Source organism: Sarcophilus harrisii, chromosome 3 (assembly GCF_902635505.1).
Source record: "Sarcophilus harrisii chromosome 3, mSarHar1.11, whole genome shotgun sequence".
Classification (NCBI taxonomy): Eukaryota; Metazoa; Chordata; class Mammalia; order Dasyuromorphia; family Dasyuridae; genus Sarcophilus; species Sarcophilus harrisii.
The window spans coordinates 361,444,465-361,467,633 of NC_045428.1; the positions used below are offsets into that span (position 1 = coordinate 361,444,465).

Consider the following 23,169-nt stretch of genomic DNA (forward strand, 5'->3'; position numbering starts at 1 on the left):
AATCTCTTTTTCAGGAAGAATAATATGACAGCCTAAACAACTGTTTGGAATGTAAACTGATTATAAAATATTATCGAGGAAAATGATAGAAGATTACTAATAGTGTTATTTCACAAAAAAGTCAAGAGCAGTAAAGGAGAAAAGTAATCTGTTGAAAGTTTGGCATGAAAACCAGCTAAGATCATTCCAAGAGCATTTGTAGATTACCTGTAAAGAGAGTAAGAGAGAGATGAAAAATGAACCACATCTGCCAGCATTTTTATATAATACTATGCTCATAATCAGTGAAAGCAGAGATGTCTAATGCACTATATAAAGAAATGGCCCTAACAAAAATGAAGACAGGAAGAGCAATAGAGCCAGAACCATTATAGATAGAAGAAAGTCTGGCAAGGATACATTTTTAAAGCACTAAGAGATTGATACTTAAGATTCAATTCAATCAAGTTTCCTGCTTGTTTGTTTTTACTAAATGCCTCCTTTACTAAAGGAAAGGAAAAGAGGGAAGAAAGGAGGGAGGGAGGAAAGGAAGGAAGGAAGGAAGGAAGGAAGGAAGGAAGGAAGGAAGGAAGGAAGGAAGGAAGGAAGGAAGGAAGGAAGGAATTTACAATCTACTGAGAGAAAGAAATAGGTACACAGATAAATAAAAGTATTTGGAATTGTTGAGTAGACAGAACTGGAGAAATCGGAAAAGGCTTTGAGTAGGAATTACTCAATTACTCAAAAGTGAGGAAGGAGAATATTCCAAATATGGTGTATAAAGATACAGAGGTAAGAGATCATATATAGTGGGAAATGAGTACTTCATTTTGGTTGGGATATAGATTTTATAATTTGAGGCAGCTAGGTGGAGTCAGACCTAGAATAAAGAAGATCTGAATTTAAATCCAGCCTCAGACTTACCCTGGACAAGTCCTTTAATTCTGTTTGCCTCAGTTTCTTTATCTATAAAATGAGCTGGTGAAGAAAATGGCAAAGCATTCCAGTATCTTTGCCAAGAGTCACAAAGAGTTGGTCACAGCTGAAATTACTGAACAATAAGATTTTGTGAATAATAATATAAAATCAGTATAAAAAATTACATTAGATACATACTGTGAATGTCTTTAAATGCCAAACCGAGGAGTCTGTATTTTATCTTAGAAGTAATAGGGAGCCACTGAAGCTTCTTTAGCAGAGTTGCTACCCTGCTATATATAAGATCAGAGCACTGTTTTATGAGCATCAGTATGACATTTGAGATTTATCTGAAAGCAGAGAAGATGCTAGATAACGAGGAAAAGCAAGCGCTGTTTTTACAACCCAAAAAGAGATCCAGAAGACATCAATAATTACCAATCTCCACACTTACTTTCTCATCTCTATAAAAAAATTTTATGAGGAGTTACACATGTATCAAGGACATCCTTGGTGAAAATATAAGACAGGCTTTCACAAATTATTTCTATAGCAGACCACATATTCACGGACACAATTAACTGCTGTACTTATTATTTGTTGATTAGAGCAAAACATAGCCTTAAAGTTTCCCTTCCAACAAAGTGTCTCTCATGCGAATGTTAAATTTGCATAAGGTTCCTTAATAGACACCCACACAAATAACTTTGTTCTGTGGTTCTCTGAATTCCAATAGAAAGCAATGGAGAAAACCAAGAGCCATGAACTCACCAGTAGTGGTCCTCCTCTGGAAGAAATCCTGCAGAGACCAAATAGAAAGAGGACCCTATAAATAGCAAAGTCCTATTCTTACTCTAACATGGGGGTGATATTTTGCTGATTTCATCAAACCTCAAAATATTACAAGGTCTCTTCAATAAGATCTATGACTTTAAAAGAGATAAACTTAATGGTTCATACAATAGGGGTGGAGTAAGAGGGGAATCGGTGAGCTAAGTGCCTTTTATCCAGATTATGATATGAATTGATATATTTTTTAAATTTCCAATAGGGAGAGCATTTCTGAAGTGTTCTATGGGAGGATAAGCTAAATGTTGAGACTGCTTTCTAAGTTATTTTAGTACATCCTTCAGTGCTCTTACTCCCCACCCTCACCATCCAGTCCCCATGTTGAGTTGTTTTTCAATTGGCCAATTCTTTGTGACCCCATTTGGAGTTTCTTTGACAAAGATACTAGAGTGGTTCTCCATTTCTTTCTATAGCTCATTTTTAAAATGAGGAACTAAGGAAAATAAGGTCAAATGACTTGTCCAGGATCACACAGCCAGTCTGAGAGCAGACTTGAATTCAGAAAGATGAATGTTCCTGACTCAGACCAATATTTTATCCATTGCATCACCTAACTGACTCATTTCATTTTTTTAAAATTTCCATTTAGTTTGTCCATAGGAGCGTATACCTTGGACAGGTATTACTGATGGTTTCATAATTGTATAGGAAGAAAAGAAAGACTGGATTGCATTTCGAAAATTGTCAGGTCATAAATCATTGCTTAAAAAAACCCCACCACTATTTCAGAAATTGGGCAGGGGGAACAAGAGGGAGGCCTGTATTTTTCATCTGCACAGAAAACTCCTGGTATGGATATTTCCTTTATCAAATAACTCTACCACCTACTCACTTAATCTCCCTGTGCCCATTTTTCCTCATCTGTATATCAAGGAGGGCTAACTAGATGGCTCTAAGGCTATATTATTATGATCTGTAATATATGATTAAAGAGTTGCCTAAAAACAGGGAAGTGTTAAATCACATGCTTAGAATGTGTCAGACTCAGTACTTGAATTCAAATCCATACCTTCCTAATTCCCAAGGCCAGCCCTTTATCCATCCGGGCATATTGCCTCACCAGTGAGGCATGGCTATGAGTCACACAGTGGTGTCCAAAGAATCAAATGAGAATAGAACAAGACATGGTGAATGGGCCTATGTAAAGAAGCTGTAACCGTTGGGAAATACTCACAAAAAGTATGAGTTTAAAAGGTAGTAAGATGATCAAGTAGTAAGTATCAAGGAAAGAGAAAAAGTGAACAGCCTAAAAGCCTTCCCTGGTATGTAGATGTTAAAAGATCTGAATACGACCTCCGACTCATAGGGTAGTTTCTCTTTAAAGGATTTCAAAGGATGGAGACATGAACTCTTAGTTGAATTGTAATCTATACCACTGGAAAAAGAGATGACAAATTGATACAAGAAGAAGAAGAGGAAGAGGAAGAAAAGGAGGGAGAAGAAGAGAAGGAGAAAGAGGAGAAGGGAAAAAAAGACAGGAGAAGAGATGGAGGAAGAAGAAAAGGAAGAAGAAGGAGGAGAAAAGGAAGAAGAGAAGAAGAGGAAGAGGAAGAAAGAAGGAAGGAAGGAGGGAAGGAAGAGTAAGAAGAGAAAGAGAAAGAAGGAGAAGGAGAAAAGGAAGAAGAACAAAAGAAAGAAGAACAAAAACAACTATGGTCACTGTGACTCAGCTCCTTCCACCTCTCAGACTTATTATTGACTACTTCAGCTAAGACACTACAAACTGCTTCAAATATTTCATAGACTGTAAGATAAAAGACTTATTCCATATAGTGTCATTTAGCAGAATTATGAATGATAACTGAAAAACACAGGGCGATAGATTTTAGCTTGATTTAAGAAAGAAGCTGGAGAAGCCATCCAGAAATAGATAAGCTACTTTGTGAAACAATTGTCTAGCTGCTACCAGAAGAACTGAGAGGTTAGATGAATACCCATTAAAGGTATTTTAAAAGAGATCCTACATTCTGCAGCCCAAATAGATTCTAAAGCCTCTTTCAGCTTTAAGATTCAATAATTTTATTTGAAAAGAGAATTTGGAAAGCAAAACAACAGACTAGAAATGTGAGGTTATTACAGTGGTCCAGGGAAGAGGTAATGAGAATCTGTACTAACTTAGTGGCAGTGTGAGTAAAGAATAGGGAACAAATGTTAGAGATACAAAGGTAGAAATAAGATTTTTAGCACTTGATTAGGCATGTAGAGGAAAGGAAAGTGAAGAACCAAAAATGACTCCAAAATTGGAAACCTGAGTGACTGGAAAAATAGGGGTGCCTTCCACAGTAAAAGGAAAGCTTGAAAAGAATGGTGAGCTTGAAGGGAAAATAATTCAGTGAGAAGTAAGTTTTTGGTGGAATGAGTTTTGGTGGATGAGGGTAGGTGGTATTGTATTGGAAACAAATCTCTTAGTTGGTTATTGTAGGGAGAAAGGGATCTAATCTATCTTCTTACTCTCTGATGGATAGGTTACACATCCACCCTCAAGAGGCCTGGACCCCTATTTTGGAACACAGGGAAATAATCTGATCTAAAATCTATGAATAATAAACAGAATTAAGATAAATAAAATGAATTACTCTAGCTTTACAATAGAATTATAAAATACTTTGCAAATATGAAGTATTCTGTGGATTTATGGTAAAATGAAGAGTAAATGAACTATAAGAACACAATTCCTGTCATTCCAAGAAGATTAAGACAGATTTCTTGGAGTGAAAGGATAAAAGAATTATAGATTTAGAGCTGGAAGTTACCCTAGAGGCCATCAACCCTGTCCCTATTTTACAGATAAGGAAAGTGAGGCTGAGAAAAGATTAAACAACTTGTCCAGATGCTTTCTGCCTCTGAGGAGTGTGCCAATGAACTGCCTCTGGGACAAAGGAGGGAACTTGGATTTTGAGACACTATTATTCCTGATATTTTTTCTCATCACTCATCCTCAATCTCAAAGAAGAGTTCTGAAAGGGAAAGAGAAAAGAGTTAAATCATAATGAACACTCACACTTTGTGTCCTCCTATTCCTATGTTTTGTAGGGTCTATATTCCGTGACGAGTTTGACCTAGCCATTCTTCAACTTCAAGAGAACAACCGCCTGGAAATTTTGAAGAGAAAATGGTGGGAAGGGGGGAAGTGCCCCAAAGAGGAAGATCACAGAGCCAAAGGTAAGGATGTTTAGGACTCCTCTTAAGGAACTGTTTGATTTTTGTCTTTATATTCTTAGCATGTTGCCTGGCACATAGTGGACCCACAGCAAATTGTTTAGTTAGCTGATTTTCTTCTTTTTTGTTGTAGTCCTAATGGGGGTGCCCAGAGATCAGTATCTCTGATATGAGGGTTTGCCAAGCCCCGTTCGAGCTTGCTCATCCATCTTTGGCTTTCACCTGTCAACCAACTCTCATCTGGGCGGCCATACCTTGGTGAAATTGCCCTGGCAGTTGGGCTAAACCAGATTGAGGGTAATTGAGGGCCTCAAAACTAGTGGTGAGTTAGGGGATGTCTATCCCAAGCTTGTGAAGAAGGCCTCTGTGGGGTGCTTAGAAGTTGGTTAAACGCCAAAGACAACAAGATCATCCACTGAATCTTGGGCCACCACCAGCCTTCTTAACTTTTGTCCTGTCACTGGACTATGACAACTCTGGAAGAGAGAATAAGACTGATGACTCTCCAAATCTACCTCACACCCAGTTTACACTCAGAGAAGACATCACTCCATGATGTCATTGGTCCTCTTTGAATTAAAGGAGTTTCTGATGCTACTTGTTTTTTCACATTACAATTCCAGATTATGACACTTGGAATAAACTGGGAAATGAAACATTTTCCTTCCTTAAACTAAAGAGGGAGACTCACATTTTGATCAAGTTCCAACTAAAGAGTCTACCTGAGGGCAAGAACAATAATAGCAATCCATATTTCTATAACTCTTTAAAATTTGCAAAGCTCTTTCTTCACAATAGTAATATATTGCTACCTCCATTTTACAGATGCAGGTATTATTTTGTTGTTGCTCAGTCTGACCCTTTATGACCGCAGTTAAGGTTTTCTTGACAAATATAGTAAATTGGTATGCCATTCCTTTCTCTAGATTATTTTACAAATGAGGAAACTGAGGTAAGCAGGGTTAAGTGATTTACCAGGGATCACAGTACTAAGAAGTGTCTAAGGCTGTATTTGAACTAGGTCTTCCTGACTTCAAGCTCAATGCTCTATCCACTGAGCCACTAGCTGCCTCCCAGAAATATTATTACTCCCATTTTATAGATGAGGAAGCCAAACACTCACAATGATCACAGAAGTAAGTGAGAGCTTGGAGGTAAGGTTCTTTCCACTATACCCCAGTCCTCCTCAAAAAAAGAAAAGGCTGCCCCCAAAATAGCAGATATCAGAATGAATTTTAACAGATTCTCTGTAGTAGTTGTGATGGACAGTACCAAAATGTTCCAGTCCACAACAGATCTTTTTTAAACCATGACATTCCCTCACTCTAGGAGTACACATTAGTAGTAACATAATTGCTATAACTGTTCTTTGAATCATGGTCAACACAATTTGCTACTCACCAAGTCACACTGAGAAAAAAGACAAGTTACAGGTGTGTGCTGCTGTCAGTTCCTATAAACTTGTGAAAACTGGTTGTTAAATGTTAAGAGTGAACATTTATACCTCAGAAATTGACAGGTGCCATGAATCAGGGTTTGACTTTTCATTTTGTTAATTGTCCAGACTTAAGAAAGTAATGAAGTAAATGTTAGTGATCCAAAGTAATCTTAAAATTTGTCATGCATTTCAATAAATATTAAATATTTACCAGCACATCCTGATAAGTGATCACTATTTCTAAGTTTTTGAATATAGTTGAACAATAACTCAATGGAATTAGAACACAGCTTCTGTCAAAGAACCTACCATGCACTTAGGGAGAATGACATATATAATAAAAATTGAGTATAATATGTATGAAAGGGAAATCTAAAGTGGTAGAAGAAATTGAAGGAAGTCACCAATCAATATCTAAGTGGGGGTGATCAGAGAAGACTTCGTAGAAGAGGTAGTAGTAGGGGATGGAAGGGAAGGATTTTGACAAGTAGAAATAAGGGAAAAGTCTTTTCTACATATGACAGAGAGTAGAAGCAATGATACAGATAGATACAATAATGCAGCAAAATGACAGCAAAGGTGTGATGAGTGGTCCACCTTGACTCAAAGGAGAGTATTATTGCATAAGAAAATTATTATTTAGAAAGGTAGGTAGTTGTTCACCTGTAGGTGGGAGGCTGTGGAGAGCAGCCCTGGGTACTTTTATGGAAAATTCAGTGGGGATATGAAGAGACACTCTCTGCCCACCCCCGACTATAGCAGAAGACAATATATGCCGACTCTTTTCCTGAGAGAACACAAGAATGTCAATAGCATCCTTCACATTATCACTTTAACACTTTGGAGAGTCAATCTCAGAAGTAGGCCAGAAATCTTAGAGTCAGTGGTGATTTTGTCAGCTTTCCCTGGGAGAATTATTCTCAGTTATTTATTCTGACTCAGAAACAGAGAGTAAAGTAACACAAACTCCAATCCTGCTTGGGTTGCTGGTATGTGCACATTTAATAAATCTTAAGCCTTTATCATTCTTTCACTAGTCAGGATAGTACAGGTTTTCTTGGGAGTTTTCCCCATATTTTACACCACTTCCCCTCACTGTTTATTTAGGGTGCTCCCCTTATTTGGAAACAAATGACAAGATTTTAAATTTTTTCTGGGGGACCATTAATTCCCAAAGGACATTTATACTCAAAGTTAAGGATTTTTTTATTACTAATCTTTTGTGTATTTTTTTTTGGTTTTGTGTTGAAATTGTTTTGTCATTGGTGTCAGATCCTGTGATAGAATAAAAGAATTTTATTGCTTTTCACCATACCCCAGAGTGCTATACTGATAATGAGACAAATAAACAAGAAACCATAATATTTTATAACAGAATGAAAGGCAGCCAACACACATTTGGTCAATTGTATCACTTTACTCAGCCTGGGTTCCCAGACCCAACTTCTCTAAAACTTAATAGAGCTGCTTATAGAGCTTCCTGAAGTACTAAGAGTTTATGTGATTTTCCTAGGTTTACTCAGTCAATCAAGTTACAGGCAGGACTTGAACCCATATATTTCTAACTCCAGGCCCTCAAACCTTTCTACATAACTGTACTGCATCTCTCATACCCTTGTTACCTAACATTAACTCAACATCACATAAATCCGAAGCATTTTAGTGGAATTCTGGATCTATGTGATATAATGCACATATCCTTTTGAAAAAGGTAAATCCTCCACAACATAGCATTTACACTCTTTCTGTTATTTTTTTGCTTGCATTTTTGTTTTTCTTCTCAGGTTATTTTTACCTTCTTTCTAAATCTAATTTTTCTTGTATAGCAAGACAACTGTATAAATATGTGTGTGTGTATTTTATTTAACATATACTTTAACATATTTAAAATGTATGGTACTAACGGACTACCTGCCATCTACAGGAGGAAAGGAGGGGAAAAGTTGGAACAGAAATTTTTGCAAGGGTCAATGTTGAAAAATTACCCATGCATATGTTTTGTCAATAAAAAGCCATAATTTTTAAAAAAGAAAAAGGTAAATCCTAAACTAGAAAACTTTCCCCCATCTCCAAATACCAAAAAAAAAAAAAAGGTTTTCTGAAAAAAATCTGACAAGATCTTTTGAAACATTTTCTCAAGGGATACTAAAGAATTCCAGCCTGGCCATTTAATTTAACAAGCTTTTATTAAATGTATATGCCAGGTTCTGTGGAAAGTATTGAATAGGACTTCTTAAAAGGCAATGTAGCACAATGGAAAGAGCACTGAGCTAGGAACCAGGAGCCAAAAAACTGGGTTCTGGCCTGACTCTGCCACTAACTAGCTTTGTGATCCTGAGCAGATGAAAACCTTCTTGGACCTCAGGTTCATCTTCATAGATAAAATGAAGGATTGGACAGGGTGACCTTTGATGAGTAGTTCTAGCTCTAAGATTCTGGTCCTATGAACAAACCAAAAAAGGTGACTTTTCTGGTGGATGATTTTTCTTTTTGAAAATCATTTCATTCATAATTCTCTTTTGAAAACAAATGAATGAAATTATCTTGGATCATATGATGAAGTTGTTATTTTTATCATTCATGTCTATAAAGTAAAATGGAGCTTGTCAGACCCAAGGAAGATTAAACAGGGTTAACCTTCTTGGTGCAGAGCCATAAGTATTTACTGAGCAGCTGCTCTGTGCCCATTCTAGTGCTAGGTACTGCAGGGGAGAAAAGAGAAGCACAAGTTTGCCATCTGTTTTTATGGACAAGACCAACATATGTGAAGAATTTAGCAAATAATTCAAAACAACATGCAATTAAGTGTTGGATGGTAAGAATCTAGTGTAAGTGCTCTGGAAATTCAGAGAATGCACAGATCAGTGAGTATCAACAGAGATGAAATTTTGTCCTAGGGTGCCAAAATGTATAAGATGTCAAGAGCACAATCCTGGGGAATAGTTTCTCAGACTAGAAGCTGAATTCAAAATGAACCATTCCACCCCATCTTCCTTTCCTCAATTGTCAAAATTCTGAGCTATGAGACTTTGGGTCACTAGAGTTGACAAAGCTTTGTGAAGGAGAGGAGCTTGAGTAGGACTAACAATGAGTAATCTTGGGATAAGTAGAGTAGTAGAATATTCCATCTTGAGTGAGCAGTCTAGGCAAAAGTACCAAGAGAAATTAATGTGAGAAAAGAAGGTAAAGAAGAAGGAGCACAGGAGAGGACAGCATTGAATGGTTAACACTAAATGGTGTATTACATGAACTCACCCCACCAAAAATAAAAATTTCAAAAATGTGAATTGAAAGAAGTTCTAATTTAAGCAAGACTAGAATAACAAAAAATAAATTTTTTTTGTCTTTGAATTTTAGACCTACTGATATTTATGCTAATTCTATTCGGAGATAATAATGAGATTTGGAAATGGAGAAGGGAATGGAGAGAAAGAGAAGGCAATAAGCATTTAGATAGCATCTATAATGTTCTAGGGATAATTCTAAGATCTTTTTACAAATGTAATCTCTTCTGATCCTCACAACAACCCTAGAAGACTTTCAGTCTTCTGGCTTCCTTCAAATCCTAACACTCCATCTTTTATAGGAGATTCCCTTAATTCTAGAACCTTATCTCTATAGATTATTTTCGATTTATCTTGTTTATAACTTATTTATATATGATTTTTTGCATGTTGTCCCCCATTAGACTGTGAGCTCCTTGAAGACCAGGAATTTTTCTTTGCAGCCCAAACGCTAAATTAGCACAGTATCTAATACATGGTAGGTGATTAATAAATGTTTATTGAATAAGGACAAGTAAAGGACAATAGAATTTAGGGCTAGAATTTCTCCTCCAGTCACTCACATACAATGGATTTGGTAATGGTGGAAATAGAAAAGATGAGTCTGATAGACAAGAAGTTAAAGATTTAGAATCAACATAACTTAGCAACTGATTGGATGCATATGAGGGGACAGTTTGGAACCACAGTCATTGGAAGATTTGAGGGAGAAATAACAAAGTCAGAAGAAAGGTAGTCTTTGGAGGAAAGATAAGTTCAATTTTAAGTATATTGACTTTGAGACCTAGCAGCACTTTTAAGTGGACATGTCCTGAAGGTAATTTGGACTGATCTGGATCTAAATTAAGAAGTCAAAGTTGGAGTATGTAAAGTTGTGTAAGTCATCCATAAAAAGGAGACAGCTAAATACATAATGATGGGTAAAATCTCAGAGAAAGTGTAGATCTACAGCTGCAAATACAGTCACCATATTTATCTCTGTTAAGCAAAAGTGAGTAACACTCCCAGTAATAACCTGCCTGTTGTCATAATCACCTTAGCTTGCACCTAGAAATCTTCACTTTTAACACATTTGTTTTTGTACTCTAAAAAGTTTGTTGCAATATTGCAGGAGCTAATATAAGGACAGAGAAATCACAGAAAAGGAGGAAGAGGAAAAGCAATGATCCTTGGGACATAATTTTTGGAATAGATATTCTGGTATCCTGGCAGCAAAGTATTCTCAAAACAGCAGAAACAGCTGGGAAACCTTTTGTTCGGGGGCCATGTTTTGTCACAACAGGAAAGGGGCTGGATTATTTGTGAGAGACCTGAAATTTAGACACAGGCACTTAGCAGAAAACTGGGAGTCAATGAAAGTTTTTGAACAAGGGAAAAGCATATTAAAAAGCCATTTTTTAGGAAAATTAATCTGGCAGCAGTATGTAGGGCACATTAGAAGATGAAATGTTAGAAGCAAAGAAATCAGCATGTAAAGTCTCTGGGCAACAGTAATGGAGGAGGGAAGAAAAGGCTTCGTTTTACTTTTTGCTTTTGGAACTCATATTCACTGGCATATAGGAAGGGGCTGGCAGGTTATAAGGGAGAGTAAATAGCAGAAGCTCTCCTGTCTGCATCGCAAACATTTCAAGAGACATTTGGATTTTATCAACTAGCCATTATTAACTTGTTTCTATCAAGCCATCCTTTGGAACAAGAGAGCTGCATTAATAAGCCATAAAGCCTGAGAAGCGAGTGCAAAGCTGTCTGGGCAATGCTATGTAAAACATCATAAAAGCCAGGGCATTAGGCTGTCATCCCACTGCCCGAGGAGCCAGTGCCAGTTTTCATGCAATGGTTCCATCTTCACAATAGCTTAAGCCCATGCAAACATTACTCAGAGAGGTTAAAAGGCTCCTTGGCTGGGCAAACTCCATGTGACCTCTCCAAACCAAGAAAAGGTAGCCAGACTGGAACGGCTGCCATCTTCAGTCTCTCTGGCAAATGAGCTGCCCAGACTTAATTCAACCATTCATCCCTCCCATCCTTCCTTTCCCAGCCTGTCCATCGCAGCAGAATAGCCAGGCAAGCCAACCCTGGAAGGTCTCTGCCTGGAGAGTGAGGGAGGGCTAGCTTTGGGCTGTTTCTGTTTTATTTTGTTTTTTAATCTTTTAATGTCTCAGAATTAACTCATTAACTCTCACAGTAGTTGTCTCAGTTTGCCTTCCAGTGCTAGCTTTTGCTTGATCTTTATTTTTACAACTTAAATCTGTTGACTTTCACATTTCCTGATGCCGTAAGGGGAAACTGGAATAGGAAGGAAGGGATGGAAGGAGACCTCCTTCCTGCAGTCTCTGAAACCCACAGCCAGCACGAGCATATTACCATCATCCAGGATGTACCAGTCAATACATAATCCCTAATGCTATCTTCCTTCTTAGTTTCTATCCAATTAGAAGTGTTAGAAATTGTGAAGACGATGATACGGTCCCATTTTTAATCTAATCCAATTTCACACCCTCAATTCTGTACAGCTTACTTATGATGAGTTATTTATTATTTTTGTTTTAATTTAATACCTTTTATTTACATATATATACATGGGTAACTTTACAGCATTAACAATTGCCAAACCTCTTGTTCCAATTTTCTCTTACCCACCCCTCCTAAATGGCAGGATGACCAGTAGATCTTAAATGATATTAAAATATAACTTAGATACATAATAAGTATACATGACCAAAACATTATTTTGCTGTACAAAAAGAATCAGACTCTGAATTATTTGTACAGCTTAATCTAAAATAAACTGGAATGGAGGGGGGAATATATAAATAGAAGGGGGGGGCGGCCGGCCACAGGGAGCATGGGTCTGCTTGAAGATGCTTCCCTCCCTGCCTGCCCCCTTCCAAATGGTGTAGGAAGTGGCGAGGAACGTGCGAAGCGGCATTCTGAGGCTCCTAGGTGTTTGTTATTGCTCTGACATTTTCAAAGAAGCAAAGAACACTTTGCCACTTCAGACGGCTGCCTGGCACCTTCTTTCTGGGTGTCTGTCTTTTGGAGAGGAACGAGAGAAAGCTTTATCCAGCATTCTCTAACACTCCAGTGTCCCATGTCACTGGCTGGCTGAGCTGTCAGTCAACATTAGAACACTTAGGCCAACATGACAACTAATTACAATTGTTACTAACTGACTGGGCTAATGCTGATTGACAGGTCAGCCATTATATTCTCCTCCTCCCCCAATAATTATTTCTGGAACTGCATAAGTTTGGAATTCTTAAAAATAATCCTAAAATGGAGATTCTAGCTTGGTGGGAGGGGGGGAAAGAGTGAGACTTGCAAACCTTTTGGCCAAGCTTTGTTTAGATAAAAAGCAGTAGTCTTAGTGCTTTTCTGTAGTCCTCCTTTTCTTTCTCTCTTCCGGTAGCCCAGTGACCTTCTCCTTCAAAAACAGTCAAGAAATGAAATGACAAATCTTATAGAAGACTAGGAGATTACAAAAGAGAACAGGCTTCAGTCCAAGCTGTTGCTTTTTTTTCCTTGCCTTTTCCTTCAAAAACATTTGTCTTATTTTTTTCCTCAACTCCTATAAAAAGAAATGTCACCAGTCATTCAGTGGCAGATCCCAATATCTTCCTGATCCAAGAGGACTCCATTACAGAAGACTTCAGAACACAATCACTAGACAAAAAGGTTGTTGGTGAATTCCTAGGGGATTAAATTCCTTTATCTTGATAAACATAAGCATGGGATCAGCTTCAAAGGAGCATAAATATACCAGCAAGCTGTTAAATGCAGTCTCTTTTCAAGGAGAGGAAGGAGGTAGCACCTTTTCACTCACCAAGAATCCTTAGAAACCAAAACGTTGACTGTCTGAGGAAAGTTTCAATCATCCCTGTGAGATGTCTGGGGAAGAGAGTGTAATGTGTAAAGAGAGAAAAGAAATCCTAGAACTCTAACACACTCACTCACACACACACTCTCTCTCTCTCTCTCTCTCTCTCTCTCTCTCTCTCTCTCTCTCTCTTCCTTTGTGTGTGTCTGTCTTGTTTTTCTCTCTGTGTCTCTATGCCTCTGTATTTCTCTCTCTGTGTGTATGTCTATCAGCTTTCTGTCTCTCTTCTCTGTCCTTCTTTCTCTCCCTCTTTCTTTCCTCTGTCTCTCTGTGTCTGTCACTGTCTCTCTCTCTTTCTTTTTGTCTCTCCCTCCCCCCTCCCTTCTTCTCCTTTCCCTCCCCCCCCCTTTCTCTCCTCTTCTCTTTTTCTACCTCCCCAAGTCCAGACTACTTTCCCTGGATCTGCAATTTCACCATTCAGATACAGACCTGGAAACATGAATAGGGAATTTAAATAGTACCTTGTAGGGATGTTTGGAGAGGAAGCCTGTCTCCTAATAACATCTGATTTACTGCTGAGTGACAAAGAAACTCCAGAGACACTGCCAAGAACAAGACAGAGAACAGAGGAGAGTAGTAGCCTAGTAAGTTTAAAACAAAAGAGGTCAGCAATTTATAAAGACCGTGGCACAACTTTGAATCTAGAAGTTGGCTAAGATTAAGTCAATAAATCATTGATTCAAACACTTTGATAGAATGTTCCAAAGAAGAGGAAAAAAAGATTTTATAGGTGACTAGGCTGACTAATAGCTATAAATAAGCACCTCATCCATAATTGGCCTGGGTGGTAGTATTACTTCTAATCAATTCAATCAACAGGGAGCCTATATAAGTCAAAGGATCATGTCATTTCTCAAGGAGTAGACAATGCGGACACATGCTCCTGGTCTTGAATTTCATCACAGTCACTTCTCTCCATTCTTCTACCTAGAATCAGTATCAAAATCACAAAAATATAAGTCTAGATTGGCCCCTCATTTAAATCAGATCTTTCTCACTTGAGTGAGGAATATGAAAGAGCAGTGACCCCTAGGTGGGATTCAAAGGGAGCAACATGTAGTAATTTGCCCTCAGAGCCCTTCCTGAAGAGGCAGGACAGAATTCTAAAGCCCAGCTAAGCTGTATTCCTAGAACCACAGACTAGTAGGTGGGAGGCAACAAATCAGAAAATTGGTGAGCTTGGATTCAGAGGAATGAAAGCCTTTTGCAAATAATGGTGAGTTCCCATATTTCTTGGAGTTTTCAACAGCCCAACTTTGAACCCACAAGTCTGAAACTAGGCTGATATTCTGCAAATCTCGGCAAAGCTCAAATGTTTCTCTCTGTCTCTATCTCGCTATTATCTCTGTCTCTCTCTGTCTCTCTGTCCCTTTCTCTCTCTCTCTCTCTCTCTCTGTCCCTTTCTCTCTGTTTCTGTCTCTGTCTCTCTGTCCCTTTCTCTCTGTCTCTTTCTGTCTCTCTCTCTCTCTCTGTCTCTGTATGTCTCTCTCTGTCTCTCTGTCTCTCTGTCTCTCTCTCTCTCTCTCTCTCTCTCTCTGATCTCTCTCCTTATGGCTCAGTGTCATTCCTTGCCATGAGGAATTTGCAGCACATCACAAGAAGTGTTGAGTTTGAACACATGGGCAAGGACAAGTAATCCAACCCTGAGTTCAATACAATATAGGATACACCTAAGGAAACTCTGGCAGTATTTTCTGAAACACACTCTTTGACAATCACTGTCATATTTATGAATCAATCTATAAACAAGCTCTTATGAAGTGCTTACTATGTGCCACGCATATTTATGGCAGGTAATTTTAAATGCGGGGTGTGTATATGTGTGTGTCTTTTGTGCATTCCTTTGCCCATCTAATAGAGCCTGGTGCAGCTAAGTGGCACCTTGTATAAAATACTGGGGAGAGAATCAAGAAATGCTAAGTTTGAACACAGCCTCAGATATTTCCAAGCTGTGTGACTGAGCAAGTCATTTAACCTCTATCTACCTCAGTTACCACAACTATAAAATGGGAGTAATAATAGTACCTCCCTCAAAAGGTGACGAAAATCATATAAATAGGAAAAGTAAACAAAATAAAACAAAAAAAGATTATCTTAAGTATGATATTTGCAAACTACTTAACACAGTCCCTGGCACATAGTAGCTGCTTAATAACTTCTTAGAACAATGTTTTTAATTACATAAAATAAAATACAGACGATTGCAAAGGAAACCAATTATGTTGAAATATGGCGTATATAAACTATAACCACATTTCAATATAGTTGGTTTCCTTTGCAATCTTCTGTACTTTGTACAAATCAACATTTTTTAATTTTATAATATTTAGATGTAGATATACAGTCATTCCTCAACTTCCACAGGGGTAGCATTCCTAGAAGACTTTGCACAAGTCAAAAACATGAATATTGATACATTGAACCTATCATCAAAAATTATAATCTTTCATTAGAGATTGTTGAAAACACCCTTTCCTGCCTACAAATCAAGTTCATGGATTCTAGGCTAAGAACTTATATATGAGGATCAAGTACCTACTCTGAGTCAAATTCTGTTTTAGGTGCTAGAGAAACAAATATTTCATAAAAGAAAAACACATGAAGTAATCCCCTCTCAAAAGGAGTTAATATTTTCTAATGAGAGGAACAAGAAGACTTAAGGCAGCATAAACACAAAATGAATAAATACAGATATAAGCAAGTATTAAAATACAAAGTGGTTTGGAAGGGAGAGCACTAGCAATGGGGTATCAGGAAAGATTTCATTTAAAAAAAAATAAAACATTCTAACAGAGGGAAGAAACAACATGTACATACTCATAACAAAAGAAATACTGAGTAGATGTAAGGTAGCCTTAGCAAGAAAGGCTTTAGGATCTGGGGGGAGGGGCTGGGAAGAAAGGAGGTGACTAAAAACCATCTAGGACAGAAGGTAACATCTGAGCCGTCCAAAGGAAGCTAGGGCAGAACTAGAGAGTTCGTTTTAACTAAAGAATACTGATAATACTTTTCATGTATGCTAGTGAGCTTGAAAAGACTGGTGCATTATCAAAAAAAAAGTTTTGTAGGGTTTCCCCCCCTAACCTTTTATGTGAATATGAATACTGTCCTTGATTCCCTAGTGACTCCTTACAAAGCAGCTGTTGATTCCATCCCCACTGGCTTCTCTGCCTTCCAAGGTGTAATTCACTTTTGCCTAAGGACAGAGGTTACCTTTCTGACTCTGGTCCCATTGTGCCTCTGGAACTGAGAGAGTGCCTTATTATACTATGAAGTGAGCGCAGTATAAATGCAAAGAAATAATTATTAGAAAATTAGGAATGAAGGAGGAAAAGAACAGAGCCTAAACAAAAGAAAAATGTTTCCAAGGGGCTTGTGGGTCAATGGCTAGGTGGAAATTCAGATGTAATCAAAGGCAAATCTGTTTTAGAACTGACATCTATTTCTTGGCCTCCACTTACAAGAACAAAGAATAGCATTCATCAGCATTTGGGAGCTATTAATTTGTACTTGTGAACAATGGGTCTTTCCCAATCAGGAGAGGGAGGATTTCTTTCCAATTGAGCTAATGCTGAGCATCATTGCTGGTGTTCAACGGATCAGAGTACCAGCTTCCAATTTAAAAGCCCTCTCCACCCAGGGTGGCTCCTCTGGCTGAGAGCATAGAGAATATCCTCCTTAGTATCCTTTTGGTTTAGGCTTTTTGATACAGTGAAGTGTCATCAGGAGCTCACCTGTCTTTATCAGGAGGGTCCATTAATGACTGTGCTGTGGAGGGCATTTGATTCATCAGAATATGACAACAGCTCATAGTGTTAAATAGAAATGCTCCCTCTTCTAGAACTCACTTCCCACATCCCGCACCATATGTTTCAGAGTTTTTGCTCTGCCAGCAGTCTATTCTTGTTTTAGTTTTCCACTGAATCCCCACAGAGAGAAATTGCAGACTAGCCAGGGACTCTTAGATAGGATTGCTGTTGAACCTCAAGCATACTGAAATCAACACTTAGGATTACTCTCAGATGTGTGAAGTAGGGAAAGTCTATGGGACTCTTCAGTAATTTATGATTTCTAATTCATTTATATCTAAAACATCAGCTCCTCCAGGAAGCTTTCCAGGATTTAATGAATTAATTTTAACTTACTAAAATAAGCCACTAATACCCTCTTACTCAATACCATCCTCCCTGCTACCATAACTTTGTAAAGTTAATCCATACCCCATCCCAAGCTGGTCTGTCACTCAATATAGCTATTTCTTGCTACTGACTTGTCTCATGACCATGTTGTTATTGTTCATTTCAGTTATGTCTGATTCTTCGTGACTCTATTTGGGGTTTTCTTGGCAAATAAGCTGTAGTGGTTTGATATTTCTCCATTAGTTTGGAATATCCAAACCAGAGCTTTTTCCTATTAGCATAGATAGCTGAAAATTGACTTTATTCTCCATAGCTCAATACTTAGTCCCAATTGATGCTTCCATGATATGAACAGATGAACCCTCCCTACTCTGTACTTTATCTTCCCAAGCTCCAGAAAGCCCTTTTGTGCTGGACAGTCTCTGTTCTTCTCCATGGGAAGACACTTTCAAGCGAGTTGACCCCTCACTTTGTCCTCCAAGCTTTGCTGAAGTCTGGATCTAGATTTGCAGGGAGACTTCAGCAGTAGTCCTGTGCAAGCAAGTTGGTAGTTTGGATATGATATTAATGCCTCTGTAGGTCTATTTATAATAATAGCCATGGGAGACATATACAAGACATCTGTGAAGGGGTACAAACTCTGTTTCATGGCTTTAAAGCTCAGAGAGGTAGTTATCAAGTTTTTTCTTTGTACTTCCTCAACTTTCAGAACAACATTTTGTCACAAAAGCTTGTGTGGGCTTCATTTTCCTTAATTTCAATCAAATACATTATTTAATAGCAATTTGACAAAGCATTATTAATTCCAGCCACTAACCATGTGACCATGTATGTCTGAAATGACCATAATTTGGCCATAACCCTTTGTACACTGTTATGACCACAATCATGCTTATAATCTTTTGTTCTTAGCTATCATTATGACCATGACTCTTCGTAAGTTGTCTCATTGAAAACTTGTGTTCTAATTTTTGGCAGACCTATTGATCTTTATAATTCTTCCCAAGATTGGCCTCTATGCATGATCCCAAAACAGCTAAATGGGTCATCCCTCTAAATCAGTCAAGAAAGTTGTATGATCATACAAACAGCTAAGTGAATTTTTTCCATGTCCATCTAGACATTTTCCTGGGAAACACATGGATGTTGATGGATTGATGATGTCACTGGTTTGAATTCTCCATGTAGGGACGGTGATTATAATACCTTGCCCTTCTCCTTCAGTGACTGTTGGATTAAACCTTCATACCTCCAATGTATTACAAGCCTTCAAGTATAAATAGAGATTCAGATCAAAATGTAGATAATGGAAGGAATAGCTCATTTAAGCCAAGTACTTTAATGCATGCAAATGTTGGGAACAAGAAGTTTTGATGAGATGGACTAAATATACTCAGTGATTCAGCATCATAGACACAAAGACTCATACTTCACCTGAAGCACCATAGTCACAGGAAAACTCTGGCCACCCCTTCTCTACTCACCACTACTTCTTGCTAAGTCTTCACCAGGTTGCTTTGTCTTTGTCTTTCACCACTATTGGGACATATTGTAGTCAAGTAAATTCAACAAGCATTTATTAAATGCATACTGTGTAGCAGGCTGTGATCTTAACCCTAGATTTGATGTTGAAGGACTGGATTTTTGATCACACACTTCCATTTACTCTCTATGTAACAATGGCCAAGTCAATTAGCTTATTTCATTTGTAAAACAGAGCACTTGGACTACATGGCTTTTAAAGTTCCTCTCATTTCTAAATATAAGCCCTGTGGATTCTAGCTGACTGTTCAGCAGGCCAATCTGATGGTTCTGGTTTTTAACTATACTACTTCTATAAATATTAAAGTATTAACTTTGGAATAAGAGTATCATTGTGATATTGCATCTTTTGGAGAAGAGATAAGACTAAATATATTTCCATGATTTAAATTCTGAAGTTTAAATAGCAAGGAAGAGTCTTAAGTCTCTGTGATGGTATGTCTTCTTGCCCTTTCCTACAGGCCTGGGAATGGAGAATATTGGTGGAATCTTTGTGGTTCTTATCTGTGGCTTAATTGTGGCCATTTTTATGGCTATGTTGGAGTTTTTATGGACTCTCCGACACTCAGAAGCAACTGAGGTAAGGCACCTTGGAAATTACTATGTGTACAGTATTTATAGGTGGAATTCATTTCAACTGTCCATGAATCATTTAAGAAGAAACATGGTTATAATGGAAAGTGGGAGGGATTTGGAGTTCAGAGCACAATTCCCAGCCCTTACATTTAATAGTTTCGTGACCTTGGGCAATGCATTCAATTTCTCTGGGCCCCAGTTTTCTCATCTTAAAATCCAAATCAGTAATCAGGGACTATCTTGTGGGAGCTGACACCAGTTCCATCCTGCATCTCAGGAAGTCCTAGATGTTTGTGTATGATTCAGAAAGCTGATAAAAATCACTATCTGAAAGCAGGAAAACCTTTGAGTTTTGAGTATATCTTTGCTTTAAACTTGAAGAGATTTGGATAAATACCAATTCGTGTAGGAATAAGTACTAGAGGAAATTAGTTTTGACTCCATATGTATAATGAGTATTATGTTTCTTGCCTTTTCAATGGGTAGCAGGGAGAGAAGGAAGGAGAGAATTTGGAACTAAAAATAAAAATAAAATTTTAAAGGAATAAGTACTAGATGTCATTTGTCACCTATAGTTTTGAATCAGCAAAACTAAAAAAAACATTCTCATGCAAAACTGAAGAGAGGGGTAGGAAGCAACGAAAAGATTCCTGGATTTGGAGCCAAAAAGCATAGGTTCAAATTTTGGTTCTGCTATAATGTCAACCATGTGATTTTGGACAAGTCATTTAGCCTCAATTTTCTCCTTTGAAAAATGAGTGAGCTGAAGTTAGATGAGCTCTCCTGTCCCCGGCTGCCACCATCACCACCCCATATTTGGAATTTTACTCTTCCACACTACTTCTTGAAACTCTTACCTCTCTCTTCAAGGCTCACTTGTCCAAGAGTCCTTTTCTGATTCCCCCCTTGTTAGAAGCCACCCAGACTACTTTGTAATTATTCTGCATATAGGGTGCCCCAACGTCTTAATGCAGGCTTCAGCTATTGAAGCTACATTAATTTAACCCTGCACTAGGCTAAACGTTCATGCTCTTCATTAAGACTTTTTGGGATATATCCTGTGTTACTTGTTTGGGAGCGTATGCGCTTCCCCAGACATTGTGCCGAACTAAACATTCATTGATTAACTCTCTCATTTATCCATGGAGAATAAGAAACAAGAAGAAACGTTTTGCCTCTTTGTACCTGGTGACAATGTTTCTATTTCACTTTGAATTAATAAGTAACACCTTATGTGGGTGTAGCATATTTAGATTTTTAGTGCAGCTCCACATCTCTACCTTTTCCATAATTCTGTCAGCTAAGAAGGGAGAGGGCTGGCTCTGTGGTTTCTTTGGCATGGGGAACTCCCCAGAGGGAAATTCCCTCCACGGGCGCTGCAACTGCTAATTGGTAAAAGCTGCAGGAGACCAGAAAAGCTAAGAATTTGGGGGCGAGTTAGCAGCTGGGGAGCAGAGCGCCGACTTTTCCGAATTGCCCTACAGGGCACCCCAGCGGGAAGGGCGCGCGTTACTGTCTGCCTTCGGGAAGCGCCAGACTACCAGGGCACCTGGGGCTCCCGGCTCGCGGAAGGGAGGGCCTGCCGTGTTCCTCGGCTCCCTCGGCTTCTCAGTCACAGTCCCCAGAGAGGGTGGCTCGGGCCCGAGGGGTTCTTCTCGGGGGTGAGGCCCGACGCTGCCGGGCGGCGCTGGGGGGGCCGCCCGCGGGACGGGAAGCCGGGCACAGGCCCGGGGGCACTAGCGGGGGAGGACGCCTCCCCCCAGAGCCGGACAAAGAGCCTCTCCGGCGGGGAGGCCCCGCTCTCACCAGCGCCTTCGGCCGCTTTTCTCTCTGTGTGCTGTAGGTGTCAGTGTGCCAGGAGATGGTGACCGAGCTGCGCAGCATCATCCTGTGTCAGGACAGCTTCCACCCGCGCCGGAGGCGCGCCGCCCCGAGCCGCCCGCGGGCCCCGGTCCCCGAGGAGCGGCGGCCCAGGGGCACGGCCACGCTCAGCAACGGCAAGCTGTGCGGGGCGGGGGAGCCGGACCCCCTGGCCCAGAGACTGGCGCAGGAGGCCGCCCTGGTGGCCCGAGGGTGCACCCACATCCGGGTCTGCCCGGAGTGCCGGCGGTTCCAGGGCCTGAGAGCGCGGCCGTCGCCGGCCCGCAGCGAGGAGAGCCTGGAGTGGGAGAAGGCCACCAACAGCAGTGAGCCGGAGTAAAGCGGCCTCCGAGCGCTCGCCACCGCTGGGACAGGGAGGGGGCAGGGGCAGATCGGGGGCCGCCGCGCGGGGCCCAGTGTGGGGGCTTCTCGCCGTCAAAACCACCACGATTTCTGAAGGAGACGCAGAGATCCCAGGACCTGATACCCGGCCTGAGGCGGGGCCCACACACACACCTGGGTCCCTCAAAGGACTTTGCAACTGACAAGCAAAGGGGACGGACGCTCTCCCTCCCAGACTCAAAGGGCCTGACTTTTCTCCCAAGGGCCTTTTCTCCTTTAAGGCAAAAAGACGCTGTATGTCGCGGGCTGCGGAGGCCCGCCCGGACCCGTCCAGCTTAGAGGACAGAATTCTGGGGTGAATTGCCTGGCCTAGAAAAGGGCGATTGTACCCTGGGTCCGGTTCTCACAGAGAGAATTAAAACTCACCAGGGAAGTTTTTCTTTTCTGGAATTCGAGTTATTTTGTTTGGTTGAGTCTTTCTTTCAAATTCTAGTTCTGTTTATTTTTCTGGGTTTTGGTGGGAGAGGGTGGGGTTAGGGAAAGGAAGAGTCAATAACCTTTTTTTTCTTGTACTTTAGGGCCTGGAGTCTCCCAATGAATCAGACTTCAGTTGCTGCTCTTCTTCCTATGCAGTGATTGGGGGAATAGGAAATGGGTCCAGGGAAAGAAACAGGTGGAGATTCTCAAATCAAAGCCCATGCAAGGAGTTTCTGGGTTTTTTTTTTTTTTTTTTTTTTTTTTTTTTTAAGAAAACAAACAAAACACAGATGCCAAAAACTAATCGTCACATAAAGTCAACTCAGAGAGGCCTTGAAACGCCTGGAATTTCAGGGGTTATGTGTCTTTTCTTTTTCTTCTTCCTTTTTAATTTCATTTTTTTTTTTTTTTTTTTGGCTTTGGTTTAGTCATTTGTGAGTATAATGCTCCGAAGTGGGAGAAAGGTACACTGAAAAATAATCCTTGGAAGTATCCCTAGGATACTTCTCTTATGAAAGTGACCTTCTTCTGTGAGCAGAGGGGAATGGGCAGAACTTCCCCATCCCACAGTTTTCACTTTGAAAAGTTGGTAAGGGATGTTCTCTGAGGAGCAAGGTAGAAGTCATCTCAGTGGAACGGGGTGTACTTTTTGACAATTGCATCATTTTAACCAACTTGATAGCTACCTGTGGAACCAAGTTCACTGGGCCATCTTGGTTTGGAAACTTT

The 23,169-nt window shown here is 39.6% G+C and overlaps 1 protein-coding gene across 2 annotated transcripts in view; it reads left to right on the forward strand.

Moving 5' to 3' along the window:
* GRIK4 (glutamate ionotropic receptor kainate type subunit 4) overlaps positions 1 to 22,422 on the forward strand; it is a 670,650-nt gene extending 648,228 nt beyond the window's left edge. For both annotated transcript variants that reach the window (XM_031960162.1, XM_031960161.1), the window contains exons 19-21: positions 4,780 to 4,908; positions 19,647 to 19,765; positions 21,605 to 22,422. In XM_031960162.1, the coding sequence (XP_031816022.1) occupies positions 4,780 to 4,908; positions 19,647 to 19,765; positions 21,605 to 21,961 (605 nt within the window). In that variant the 3' untranslated portion in view covers positions 21,962 to 22,422. The remainder of the gene's footprint in view (positions 1 to 4,779; positions 4,909 to 19,646; positions 19,766 to 21,604) is intronic.
* The last annotated feature ends 747 nt before the right edge of the window (positions 22,423 to 23,169 follow it).